General features: G+C 42.4%; 1 protein-coding gene across 1 annotated transcript; it reads right to left on the bottom strand.

Moving 5' to 3' along the window:
- Positions 1-9,668: 9,668 nt before the first annotated feature.
- LOC124695134 (protein NRT1/ PTR FAMILY 2.11-like) lies at positions 9,669-13,751 on the bottom strand. Its single transcript, XM_047228023.1, has 2 exons — positions 13,550-13,751; positions 9,669-11,379 (listed from the first exon to the last, which is right to left on the bottom strand). The coding sequence occupies exons 1-2, from the start codon at positions 13,713-13,715 to the stop codon at positions 9,752-9,754; spliced, it is 1,794 nt and encodes a 597-aa protein (XP_047083979.1). The 5' UTR covers positions 13,716-13,751; the 3' UTR covers positions 9,669-9,751.
- Positions 13,752-15,040: the final 1,289 nt, after the last annotated feature.

Here is a 15,040-nt window from a genome sequence, read left to right as displayed (position 1 = left end):
CCCACGAAACCTTCCCGAGCCGCCGCCATCGCGAAGCCGAGATCCGGGGACAGGAGTCTCCGTTCCGGCACGCCGCCGGAACGGGGAAGTGCCCCGGAAGGCTTCTCCATCGACACCACCCGCCATCTTCATCAACGCTGCTTGTCTCCCATGAGGAGGGAGTAGTTCTCCATCGAGGCTCGGGGTCTGTCGCAGTAGCTATGTGGTTCATCTCTCTCCTATGTACTTCAATACAATAATCTCATGAGCTGCCTTACATGATTGAGATTCATATGATGATGCTTGTAATCTAGATGTCGTTATGCTAGTCAAGTGAATTTTACTTATGTGATCTCAGGAGACTCCTTGTCCCACGTGTGTAAAGGTGACAGTGTGTGCACCGTGTGGGTCTCTTAGGCTATATTTCACAGAATACTTATTCACTGTTATGAATGGCATAGTGAAGTGCTTATTTATATCCCTTTATGATTGCAATGTATTTTGTATCACAATTTATCTATGTGCTACTCTAGCAATGTTATTAAAGTAGTTTTATTCCTCCACACGGTGTAATGGTGACGAGTGTGTGCATCCGTGTTAGTACTTGGTTTATGCTATGATTATGATCTCTTGTAGATTATGAAGTTAACTATTGCTATGATGGTATTGATGTGATCTATTCCTCCTACATAGTGTGAAGGTGACGAGTGTGCATACTATGTTAGTACTTGGTTTAGTCGAATTGATCTTTCATGCACTCTAAGGTTATTTAAATATGAACATTGAATTGTGGAGCTTGTTAACTCCGGCATTGAGGGTTCGTGTAATCCTACGCAATGTGTTCATCATCCAACAAGAGTGTAGAGTATGCATTTATCTATTCTGTTATGTGATCAATGTTGAGAGTGTCCACTAGTGAAAGTCTAATCCCTAGGCCTTGTTCCTAAATACTTCTATCGCTGCTTGTTTACTTGTTTTCTTTGCGTTACTCACTGCTGCAATACTACCACCATCAACTACACGCCGGCAAGCTATTTTACGGCACCGTTGCTACTTGCTCATACTTATTCATACCACCTGTATTTCACTATCTCTTCGCCGAACTAGTACACCTATTAGGTGTGTTGGGGACACAAGAGACTTCTTGCTTTGTGGTTGCGGGGTTGCATGAGAGGGATATCTTTGACCTCTTCCTCCCTGAGTTCGATAAACCTTGGGTGATCCACTTAAGGGAAACTTGCTGCTGTTCTACAAACCTCTGCTCTTGGAGGCCCAACACTGTCTACAAGAATAGAAGCTCCCGTAGACATCAATGCCCAAGGCATCCCTTCTTCATCGACAACTTATCAGGTTCCTCTAGTGAAACTATATTTTTATTCCGTCACATCTTATGTGCTTTACTTGGAGCGTCTGTTTGTTTTTGTTTTTGTTTTTGTTTGAATAAAATCGGATCCTATCATTCTTTGTTTGGGAGAGAGACACGCTCCGCTGTTTCGTATGAACAAATATGTTCTTAGCTTCATCTTTAATGTTCATTGCGAAATTTGAACTACTTCATTCATTGTTATATGGTTGGAAACGGAAAATGCCGCATGTGGTAAATGGTTTAATGTCTTGAATAATGTGATACTTGGCAATTGTTGTGCTCATATAGATCTTGTTTAAGCTCTTGCATCATGTACCTTGTACCCATTAATGAATAACTACATAGAGCTTGTTAAAATTTGGTTTGCATGATTGATCTCTAGAGTCTAGATATTTTCTGGTTGAGGTGTTTGAACAACAAGGAGACAATATAAAGTCTTATAATAGTTACAATATGTTCATATGTGAGCTTTGCTGCATCTTTTATATACTTGAGTTTTCTTCAAACAACCTTGCTAGCCTAGCCTTGTATTGAGAGGAATTCTTCTCATGCATCCAAATCCTTGAGCCAATAACCATGCCATTTGTGTCCACCATACCTACCTACTACATGGTATTTCTCCGCCATTCCAAAGTACATTACTTGAGTGCTACCTTTAAAATTTCTATTCTTTACCTTTGCAATATATAGCTCATGGGACAAATAGCTTAAAAACTATCGTGGTGAAGAATATGTACTTATGTGTTTTATTTCTTAATAAGTTGCTTGTTGAGCGGTAACCATGTTTCTGGGGACGCCATCAACTTTTACCTTTGTTGAATATCATGTGAGTTGCTATGCATGTTCGTCTTGTCTAAAGTAAGAGCGATTTTCATGATCAAATGGTTTGAGTATGCATACTTGTTAGAGAAGAACATTGGGCCGCTAACTAAAGCCATGATTCATGGTGGAAGTTTCGGTGTGGACAACTAATCCTCAATCTCTTATGAGAATATTAACGTTGTTGAATGCTTATGCATTAAAGAGGAGTCCATTATCATGTTGTCTATGTTGTCCCGGTATGGATGTCTAAGTTGAGAATAATCAAAAGCGAGAAATCCAATGCGAGCTTTCTCCTTAGACCTTTGTACAGGGCGGCATAGAGGTACCCCTTTGTGACACTTGGTTGAAACATATGCTATGCAATGATAATCTGTGTTAATCCAAGCTAATTAGGACAAGGTGCGAGCACTATTAGTATACTATGCATGAGGCTTGCAACTTATAGGACATCTTATACATAACACATATGCTTTATTACTACCGTTGACAAAATTGTTTCTTGTTTTCAAAATGAAAAGCTCTAGCACAAATATAGTAATCAATGCTTCCCTCTGCGAAGGGCCTATCTTCTACTTTATTGTTGAGTCAGTTTGCCTATTCTTTCTATCCCAGAAGCAAACACTTGTATCAACTGTGTGCATTGATTCTTTTATGTTTACTTATTGCACTTGTTATATTACTTTGTGTTGACAATTATCCATGAGATATATATGTTGAAGTTGAAAGCAACCGCTGAAACTTAATCTTCCTTTGTGTTGCTTCGACGCCTTTACTTTGAATTTATTGCTTTATGAGTAACTCTTATGCAAGTCTTATTGATGCTTTTCTTGAAAGTATTATTCATGAAAAGTCTTTGCTATATGATTCATTTGTTTACTCATTATCTTCATCATTGCTTCGAATCGCTGCATTCATCTCATATGTTTTACAATAGTATGATCAAGATTATAATAGCATGTCACTTCAGAAATTATCTTTGTTATCGTTTACCTACTCGAGGGCGAGTAGGAACTAAGCTTGGGGATGCTTGATACGTCCCAAACGTATCTATAATTTCTTATGTTCCATGCTACTTTTATGATGATACCCACATGTTTTATACACATTATATGTCATATTTATGCATTTTCCGGCACTAACCTATTGACGAGATGCCGAAGAGCCGGTTCTTTGTTTTCTGCTGTTTTTGGTTTCAGAAATCCTAGTAAGGAAATATTCTCGGAATTGGACGAAATCAACGCCCAGGGGCCTATTTTTCCACGAAGCTTCCAGAAGACCGGAGGAGAGACGAAGTGGGGCCACGAGGTGGTGACACACCAGGGCGGCGCGGCCTGGCCCTTGGCCGCGCGGCCCTGTTGTGTGGGCCCCTCGTGACGCTCCTTGACCTGCCCTTCCGCCTACTTAAAGCCTCCGCCGCGAAACCCCCAGTACCGAGAGCCACGATACGGAAAACCTTCCAGAGACGCCGCCGCCGCCAATCCCATCTCGGGGGATTCAGGAGATCGCCTCCGGCACCCTGCCGGAGAGGGGAATCATCTCCCGGAGGTCTCTTCATCGCCATGATCGCCTCCGGATCGATGTGTGAGTAGTTCACCCCTGGACTATGGGTCCATAGCAGTAGCTAGATGGTTGTCTTCTCCTCATTGTGCTATCATATTAGATCTTGTGAGCTGCCTATCATGATCAAGATCATCTATTTGTAATCCTACATGTTGTGTTTGTTGGGATCCGATGAATATTGAATACTATGTCAAGTTGATTATCAATCTATCATATATGTTATTTATGTTCTTGCATGCTCTTCGTTGCTAGTAGAGGCTCCGGCCAAGTTGATACTTGTGACTCCAAGAGGGAGTATTTATGCTCGATAGTGGGTTCATGCCTCCATTAAATGCTGGGACAGATGACGGAAAGTTCTAAGGTTGTGGATGTGCTTGTTGCCACTAGGGATAAAACATCGATGCTTTGTCTAAGGATATTTGTGTTGATTACATTACGCACCATACTTAATGCAATTGTCTGTTGTTTACAACTTAATACTGGAAGGGGTTCGGATGATAACCTGAAGGTGGACTTTTTAGGCATAGATGCATGCTGGATAGCGGTCTATGTAGTTTGTCGTAATGCCCTGATTAAATCTCATAGTACTCATCATGATATATGTATGTGCATTGTTATGCCTTCTTTATTTGTCAATTGCCCAACTGTAATTTGTTCACCCAACATCTGCTTATCTTATGGGAGAGACACCACTAGTGAACTGTGGACCCCGGTCCTATTCTTTACATCTGAAATACAATATGCTGCAATTGTTCTTTACTGTTCTTCGCAAACATCATCATCCACACTATACATCTAATCCTTTGTTTACAGCAAGCCGGTGAGATTGACAACCTCACTGTTACGTTGGGGCAAAGTCCTGTGATTGTGTTGTGCAGGTTCCACGTTGGCGCCGGAATCCCTGGTATTGCGCCGCACTACACTCCTCCGCCATCAACCTTCAACGTGCTGCTTGGCTCCTCCTGGTTCGATAAACCTTGGTTTCTTTCTGAGGGAAAACTTGCTACTGTACGCATCACACCTTCCTCTTGGGGTTCCCAACGGACGTGTTGACTGCACGCATCACCCTTCCCTCCTTTTCCCATCCTTTCCCTCCTCTACCCAAAGATGACCACCACCTCCAGCGACCACCTTCCTCTCTGGCAACGAACGATGATGACCTTCTCTCCGACAACGGCAACCACCTCCTCTTCGATGTCTACCTCCTCTCCGACGACCACCTTCGACGCCCACCTCCGACACCTTGCTCCGCAGCCGCTCCACCACCGTCACCGACCTCCTCCTCTCAGACAACGGCGAACACCTCTGCACCCTACTCCACCCCCAGCGCCAGCGACGGGATCCACTCCTAGATCTCGTCAACACCACAAAGAGGCGACATGCACTCAATTGTTTTGTTTTCGGTTTTAGGGTGTTTTGTGTAAAATCACGTGGACAACTGGGCACTGGTCCCAACTTTTTTTTAAAGTGCAAAACGAAAATACTAGTAGCGCACTGGACAAGAGCACACGACTAATAACTTATTGGCAGTGTGTCGGGTGCGTGTCGGGTGCGTGTGCGACTAGTATCTGACATACTAGTCATGTGGCTGGTACGCACACGACTAGTGGACCTTACCACCGCCGAGGTACCAGTGGTGGGCCAGTGCCCGCGACTGGTAGCCGAAAATGACACGCGACTGGTAGGCTTTTCCCTACTAGTGACCCTATTAGTATTATTATAATATAAAATAAAGATGATCCATTCTTTAATTTATGATTTTATGTATTAGTTGTGTCTCTTGATCTTGTGTGAAGTCGACCATGAAAGATTTGCCTTTAAGACGAGAGAGGTGATTACTGTTAGGTAGAGGGTGATGTTGAAGGTGCTAAGTGACATGTCACATCTGATCTTCATTTTACCTATTTAAAGGGGTATGAGGAAACTCACTAAGCCTAGCAATAACCACGGGGAAACCTGTTGACACGCAAAATTATTGCCTCGCAACACCAGAATAGTTGTCGTACTTTCGTGATGATATACTTTCGTGATGATGAACGATTGCTTTCCGAATAAAGCAACAAAGATCCCTCGTTTTTATGGAGGAGTACCGATCGTTTTTCAGCACAAAACGGGGTTGCTAGAGCATGGCGGAGGAAAAACAATAAAGAGAATAAACGTAAAAAATGTAGATGTATTTTCTGTATAGATGGATTGATTGGGGCGCTACAATCAGCCATGGTTTTTATATAGGCGCTGGACTTCGCGTTTTTAGAGCATCTCCAATAGACGCTCTATCCCACGTTGTATCCAAAAAAGTGACTGGTTTAGCGTGCGGGTGCAAAATAATGCTCCAACAGGTGCTGTAACCGGCGCTGTAAAATTCAGCTTGGGGCAAATACGCTATATCGTGCACTATATCTACCGCGCCGGAAAGAGCGCGCTGTATAAATCGCGTGCAGAAACAACTACGGATTTTTACAACTTTGAGCTTCTGCTGAAGGTGAATATGTCCTCGCGCGCAAAACATGAATAGAGCGTGCTGCAAAACGGTTTTACAGCGCCAAGATTTAACGCACCTGTTAGAGATGCTCTTAGCTTGGCTTACACGAGCAGAAGCTCAATTGATTGGGTCACGATGCAAACCATGCCTACCAAACTAATTTGTGCAACACGTAGTATTCCTAGCCTGGTCCATAAGAAAATATTAAATTATCCAGCAACGTTGCTAATGATTACCGCTAATTAGCACATCCTGGATGCAATTGTCACTGTGCACCTTAGTTGCAAAAACCCTTCGTGTATGCATGGATGCCTTCTACGGGTTGTCCTAGGCAGCTGACTTCTGGCTCAATCGTATATCAGAATCAGCTCGCCGTGTGTCCTCGATCGGTATCCTTATCCAGGCAAAACTTCACACTCCAAGCCAGTATCGTATGATCCAGTAAATCTCTTACTTCACCTGATCGTCATGGTTGTAGCTCTACTGGACTATAATCAAGCCTGCAGATCTATCTATTATATACTAAAAGCACCCACATCATGCGAATTATTTAGATAATTAAATCTAAAATTTATGGTTAAGATTAAAAGCTGTTACGTAATATCTGCGTCTCAAAAAAAGATCACGACTGATACGTACAAGGAAGCCAATACGTTGAGTCCAATAACCCAGGTGGCCCCAAAACCTTAGCATATCTAGCCACAGATTGCTTAAAAAAAGTGAAGCATGTATGCAACATTGGATCAAGACATCAAGTACTAGACATGGACTGCTCGATGCATGCTATCGTGTCATTTTTTTGCCTCCCATATATTACACATGCACGTACATATATTTGGATTACTCTCATATGTACGGTTAATACATGTGTAGCTTCCCCATGAAAAGATTAAATGGGTAGCCTACATATGTATATGGAGCGCGTTCGTCTATATATGTATGCAGTATGCGTAGCCCATTATATTATTTGCTAAAAATTTGTCTAAATCCGAATGTATGTATACACTTAGTAGTACCTAAATATATCTAAATATATCTAAATATAGATAAATTTGTGATATCCTTTTATGGAGAGAGGTAGTTTTAAAAGCAATATGTGAGGGTTTGGTAATTCAAATTTAAGCATGTGGAAATAAATACATAAGCTCCCAGAAAACAAACTATAACTTTTTATTCAAATGTTTCTAATTACTTTGCAAAAATATGTACACAAATTTGAAAAAAACGGTTTTACGAGATATTTATTGCAAGAGAAAGTTGTAACACAATGTTAAGTTAATCATAATAAAGTCTGTGTTAAACACTACTTTAAAATGGGGCGTGTAAAAAATGTTCTATTCAAATTTAACTAGCTCTGAAGGGTAATGTACGTAGCAAAACTATAAGAACTTAAACCAATGATTAACCTGTCAATAAATAGAAAAATTACTACCTTCTCGAAGTAGTACGTGGTAGGGATTAAAAATAGCACACCGTATGCGAGTACGTCAGACTGTAACTGTTGTATAAGAGTGCATGACCGAGTCGATAAAACATTACCCAAATAAAAATTATTTCTAATATAAATGAAAATTATGGAAGAAATGAAAAGTTAAAAATTACTTTCAAATATTTCTAATTACACTACAAAATATGAAAAGATACACACAATTTTAGAGAAAAATAAATTATAACTTTCCATTGAAGTCGGTACATCTTAATATTCAAAACTTTTAAACTAATAACAGTAATGTACAATTCATTTCTTTACCAATTTCGGTGTTAATAGCATTCAAGAATCATCAGCATTAATTTTCTTACGAGTAATAACTTTACAAATGATTGAAATACCGATGAAAATATAAATATAAATTTATATTACAAAATCTCGCAACACTAGAAAACATCCTTCGGCCGATCTAATGGGACACCTTTATAGCTGACTAATACGTAGGTACTCCTAAATAAGTATCACATCCATAGGTAAGCATCATGTTAAATGTTAGCCTATATTAAATCATAATGCATGCAAAGGAAAATAATATACATGCACTAAAATTCTCACAAAAATTAAACGAAACATTGGAACACTAATTACGTAGACTATCTTATAAGTAGACGGCGACCGTTAAATCATCATACCATATAAAAATAATCATACTGATTTCTTCCCACGCAAGATATGGTGAAACACGGATGATTTATCCCTTCCGAGGTTTATTATTAGAAGGTAACCTATAGATGGGATTTGCAATTGAGTTGATGTCCTTGTAAGAATCATTTTCAAATGAAAGAGAGAGAGAGAGAGAGAGAGAGAGAGAGAGATGCTTCATAGTTATGCATGTGCGTGCACAGAAAAGAACGCACGTATTCCGTAACATGTTTGTTAAGAAAAGACATTCACTGAAAGGCTTGACTGAATTATTAATACGATTTCAATCAAATAAAGAATATAGAATACACCCAGTTAAAAATTAAAAGCTACTTTGTACCATATATAGCTCATTTAATAAGGAGCATAATTTTTTAGTAGAGCGAGCATACGCACCCGGGAGCCGAATTGAATTTCTGATATAGTACTCCATTTGTGTTCTATTATTGAAATGGCACTGCAATGATTAAATACAGAGTAAAGAAGATTAACGATTATAGATGTTGCATGCATATGTGATATTTTATTTGAATAGTATCTTTGGTAGCCACGAAGCCATAAAATACCATACCATACTATTACTAATACTAATATACATGACTATAAATAATTTCAGAGCATATACTTGCTAATTTACGAGTAAGGATGGTGCCCTTGCATTTCCAAGGGTGACCGTGCTAGTTGAGCTAAAAAGCATGTCCAAATTCATGTGTCAATTAAATATTTATCTTCAAATATTTCAGCTATTTTGGCTTATAAATAACTAGTAGCCAAATTATGTATTCAACACATGCGCCCCCTATTTTTAATACAATTATATTTATCAAAAACACTAAATAGCACAGTACCCTAGGACGATATTGATCACTTCACTATTCGTATAATTGCTTCGAGCGATGTCCAAAGAACACATCAGCTAAAATTTTCTTAGGACGATATATCAAGTTACATATGATCTATAATCTCTCCAAGCCTCTTGCCACATGCTTGGATAATACTTTTTCAAGCATCTTCTATTTAGGGCTATTGGCAATTTCTCCACTGCAATGATTGTACAAAATATAAATTTCAAAAAACAATCCCTACAATTCTGTACAGACCTTCCCAACTCACCAACCATTTGGCGAATTTTCTATCGTTTAGTTGGAATAAGTAAAATCGTTTTCCACACTCAGTCTCCTATTTGAAACGATTTTTTTCCTTCACCTTTTTATTATAAGCCTTAGCTACTCTTCATTTCTCCTTTTCAAATTCTCCTAAGGCTCTTAACCTTGCTCTGAAACTTCATCTATTATATCCATCATAAATTTTATAATCTATAACCGACAAATCATTTTGTCAGGCCACTCTAAGAGCTTGTAAATTATTTGCTAATAAGTCCGCAGCTGAATCAGGCAGCGCCAAAACAAAACTAAACCGGCGCCAAATTCGCAGAAGACTTCTCGTGGAGATCAATGTCTCCGGCGCCCACGGCGTCGTCATCTGACTTCTTGAACCTGTACCACCTCGCGCACGCCACGAAGTACACCAGGTTTACCGCTGCCATGGCACCAGTCACGAGGTAGAACAGGTCCACCCTCCCCTCGTCCAGGTCCTGCGCCAGCCAGCTCGTGGTCCGGTGCACCACCGTCACCATTAACCCGCTCGCGTAGCTGGCGACCGCGAACCCCAGGAAGTAGAGCGCCCCGGCGACACTCCGCATGTTCTCCGGGAACTGACGGTAGTAGAACTCGGTCTGCCCGATGCTAGCGAATGCCTCAGCAAAGCCTGCCACCACCTGCTGTGGCACCAGCCAGAAGCACGACATCGGTGCCGATCTCCGTCGCCGTTCGTGCTCCACCGCCGCCGCCACCGCCATCGTGACGATGGAGAGCACGAGCCCGACACCGATGCGGTGGAGCAAGCTGATCCCGCCCTCGCGCCCGGTAACACGCCGTAGCGCCGGCACCAGCACCCGGTCGTACAGCGGGATCCAGAGCGTGAGGGTGAGCATGTTGAACACAATGAAGGAGCCCTGCGGGATCTGGAAGCCGGAGTTGCCGAGGCGGCGGTCGGTCTGCGCTGCCTGGAGCACGGTGTAGGTGCCCAGCTGGGTGAGCACCAAGAAGTAGATAATCCCCGACGACCATACAGGGATGATACGCGCCAGGCACTTCACCTCCTCCACCTGTTGCACCGTGCACAACCGCCACGGGTCCACCGATGTCTTCCCGTCGGCGCAGAGCGCGTCCTTGGGGGCCAGCACAGCCGCTTTGTCGAGGCATGTGAACTGGTCCGTGTAGGCTAGCTTGGAGACGAGCTTGCTCCGGTGAGGAGGGTCGAACAACTGCGTGGTCCTATCGTGTAACGGGAGGCGCCGCTTGCGGGCAGCGGCGACGAGGACCTGGGCGAAGCTGGTGAAGGGGCTGCCCTCGGGGCGAACGCGGACATAGAGGCGCGTGCCCATGAAGAAGACGGCGCATGAGGCGCCCATGAGCGCGGCGGGCACGGCGAGGCCGAGAGCCCAGTTGACGTTGCTCTGGAGGTAGATGATGACGGTGGCGGAGAGCATCATGGCCACGGTGAAGGTAAAGTAGTACCAGTTGAAGAAGCTGGCGATGCCGCGACGGCCATCGGCTGTGCGCGGGTCAAACTGATCGGCGCCGAAGGCCAAGTTACATGGCCGGATACCGCCGGCGCCAACGATGAGGAAGAAGAAGGAGGCAAGGAGCGCTGCCAGCTGGCCGCCCGACGGCCCCTGGCATTGCTCGCCTCCTTTTGGGTTGCAGCTGGGAGGGTGGAGGGAGTGGAGGGCGGCGGTGAGGGTGAGGATGACCATGCCAATGAAGGAGGAGATGGTGGCGGCGGCGAGGGTGGTGTAGCGGCCGAGGTAGGTATCGCTGACGAAGGCGCCGGCGACGGTGGCCAGGTTGCTTGTGCCAGAGAACACGTTGAGGAGAGTGGCGGCGCTCACGCTCTGCATGTGGTACACCGTCGTTAGGTACACCAACATGTTGGAGATCGTCCCGATCGTCCCAAGCTTCTCGAACGTCTCGTTCCCTACACCAAGAAATTGATTTCTTGTTACTAGTTGCTCAGTCATTTCAGTTCAATTTATTGTAACACTAGCTAGCTAGAGTGCTAAAATTAAACCCTGAAATTTACAGTATTTTGTTAAATTCAATAACCATTTGCCAAGATCGGGCACACGTTATTCTTCAACACATAAAAAAAGAACAGAATCTAAGATAACTAAAATAATGATCCAAACTACATATCATAGTAACGTTGACTATGAAGGGTTGGATGCTGTATTGTTTGAAGACTTGCTTATAAACCCTTGTACCATAATATGGTCTTGGGCCCTAAGAATGTCATTTTGATTATTTCTGTAAAAATTACAACCTTAAAACATTTTTCAAAATGGGATCTCTGCCCTGGCCTTAATTTAATTGCAGTATATAGTATCATAGTTTACATCTCAAGTGCTACTGAAAGTGGCAACATGACTCCACCATCTGAAAATAACATAAAAAGCCTCAGTCGCTAAAACAGCTTCTCCAAAAAAAATCAAATTTTTAACAAGGCATATGAAGTAATTTTATATTTTAAACTATTACCGTTAAACCACTAGCATATGGTGGACATATATAATTCCAGTTGAGTGTACAATATTACTACTTCTGATCCAGAATATATATGAATTCCTAGAAATAGTAAGATCAAACTTCCATATACTTGTCCACGAACTACTTAATTTTGTTAGATAAAATTATACCATTATAGATTTTTTGTGAGATGCATTACATGAGTCTATGTTTTACTGCATGCCGTTTCATATGAAGTTTAACGGTCAAACTTGCTTGCTAGAAACATGCAGAATCTAAGATGCCATCTATTTTGGGACCGAAGGAGTAACATAGAAAAAATAAAACGGCATGGCCGCCGCAAAAGAAAAATAAGAAGTGTAAGTTGCAACCACTTAAAGCTTTTTTTTTTTGTAAAGGAGGTTAGACGACGACGTAAGAAAACAAAGAGGTTCGCAAGGAAACCAAAGTTGTTGGTGATAGTGAGCTGTCCTAGGCGCGGAGTTCTCCTTATAGATATTTTTTGAATAATGGAAGAACAACGCTCTCCCGGTCTCTACCCTTGTAGATAAATTAATTAAGCACGGTTCATTCGGCTAAATGTGAAATACTTACATTTACTTTAGTATCTCGTATTGTATTTGTATGCATAACAAAAGGGTGCTCCCTTATTTGGGAAAAAGAAGAAAATAAGAAGGATAACGGAAGCAGATTTGGTGCACATTAGCACCAGTTTACAAAATATTTTAAAAATGTACATCTGCATTTCAAAAAAAATATGTTACATTTATTCCATGAATACATACACATAGCCTGGATACTCCTGCGAAGTTTTGGTAGAAATTGCATTGTATTTTAAGCTACAGAAAAAAAGAAATTTATGACTACGTATAGGGGCATATATTTGTCAGAAATTTGTATTTTTTGTATAGCTCAAAGTACAATAATTTTCCTCCAAAATTAATACCATATCTTCGAAATATTTATATGTATTTAAAAAAATCAGAGAACCGGTGCTCATGTGCCAAAAGCACTTTTCGAAGGATAACTGCACTAGCAGAGTTGTGGTCAAAAACGATAAGGAGGTAAGGTGTGGCATGGCTACGTAGCTGCTTTTCTGGACTTGGATGCAAGCCACACACACATGGTCTGCTTTCGTTTTATGTTTTGATGAATGGCCACGCACACACATGTCCTGCGGATTTTGATAGTGTGGGCTACTACTCATCGTCATCGTGAAGCAAGTCGTTAGAGGACATGTCATGTCACGGCATGGCATGGCATGGCATGGCATGCATGCATGCATATGCAGGCAAGTAACTGAATAATTGTCATCATCCGTTCTACTTTGCTTTAACTGCTTCTTTTCCGGTTCTTCAGATCGGCCACATGTATATACTTTGCTGGCTTGAGATTCAGTTGAAGAAAAACGATAGAAATTCGCAGCAGAATTGAACATAATGGATATTGCTATGCAGATTATTACTTCTAAATGCATGGTAGATGATTTGGGTCGTGTGCATTGGTTTTCACTCGACATGCAGCTGAGGCCGGTCGCAAAAGAATAATTAACATGATAATTCCAAGATAGAGCAGAGAGAGGCAAGTCAGGCAGGAGGTAGGGATGGTGTAACTATACTCACCTATGACGTATGGCATGGCCTTCCATCCACGGTGGTTCTGGACGGGCTCGCCGGCGTCCTCCTCAGTCGAGTCGGCCTCTTCCTCGGAGGAGAAGACCTTCACCGCCTTCGTCTCCATACTGGCCTTGCGCTCCTGCTCCTGGTCCTGAGGCTTTGCGGCGTCCATCTTCACTCCACTCCACTAGCTAAGCAGCAACTTGAACAATACTGAAACTGTAGTGTGGGAAGCAGAGGAGAAGAGACAGGGCGTATAAATAAGCCTGGACGCCGGAGTTACGGGATCTTGCTTCCAAGTCCCAAAAGATACTAGCAGCTCGAGTGAGAGAGACGGCACGGAAGAAGCTAGCCAAGTTCAATGGTTTCTCTCACTCACTCTCAATGAAACCTGCCGCCTGCTGGCTGCTGTACTGAGGTATTGCAACATCTAACATGTTTGAGAGACACGGAAAGACACTAGCCCTCCGTCGACCATGTTTTGGGGTAAAGCATGTGCAGCTGGGTAGCTGGAGGCTGGAAAATAATTGAGGAGAGATTTCGGTGTTTTCTTTTCTTTTGGAAGATTCAGCTAGCAGCTAAGCTATACATACACGTACTTGTGAATGAAAGAGAAGCATCCCACGAACGTGCAGTATAGATTATTAATCGACACAAACGGTATCATGCCTAGAGGAGTTGCGGCCGGGCAGTTGCCTGTTCATATTGGTGAAGCTTCCATCTACCGTACGTGTGCAGGACTCACCATACTGTTGTGCGCTCAGTGTCCTACTCTCCTAGCTCCTAGCAAGATATAGTTAGGAAACGTTGTCGGAGCTCGGCGTTTTAAAGGCCGAGCTACATGTAGCTCTTTATTTTTAAACTCTTAGAATTTGTACATTCAAAGTTTTAAAAATAACCGAAACAAAATTCTAGCCACTAAACCCAGTGAAAAAGTAGTGATGGAATGAGTAGACACGCGGCCTTGCAAGGCGACAAGCTAGCCATGTGTAGTGCGAAAGCAGGAAACGGCCGTTTCAGTGACTGCAGCTATACATTGGAGCCTTGCGTACGTGGACGCATACGCGCGGGAAGGGAACCGGCAACTAGCAATGCTCTACATCCAGCATTGGGATCTCCACGCGTAAAGGATCGCAATCGCTACTCATTTTGCTTTATTACGACTAATTTCAAGTCGGCCCTGTCCAGGTTTTACATCCACGCATGTAAGTTTTAGGTGCCCAACTAAAATGGCATACACGTGCAGATAAATCAGAATTTTCATTGTACTCTTTTAATTGCTAATCTCTAGCACCTAGCCTTGTAAATAACCTTAATTAAAATCTACAAAGATATGCGGTGGGGAAACCATTGTTCAGCTCTAGAAAACAAAATTCCGAATTTGGTATGGAAAACACGTGCATGTTCATCTAGGTTCTGGGCTCGGGGTGCGTGTTATATTTGGTATGAAAAAGCTCCATAAATAGCGCATACATAGAGATACAATACTCGGGTATA

This window comes from Lolium rigidum, chromosome 3 (assembly GCF_022539505.1).
Source record: "Lolium rigidum isolate FL_2022 chromosome 3, APGP_CSIRO_Lrig_0.1, whole genome shotgun sequence".
In the NCBI taxonomy this organism is placed as follows: Eukaryota; Viridiplantae; Streptophyta; class Magnoliopsida; order Poales; family Poaceae; genus Lolium; species Lolium rigidum.
Note: the sequence above shows the minus strand (reverse complement) of the source record. Positions and strands in the feature narration are given on the sequence as shown.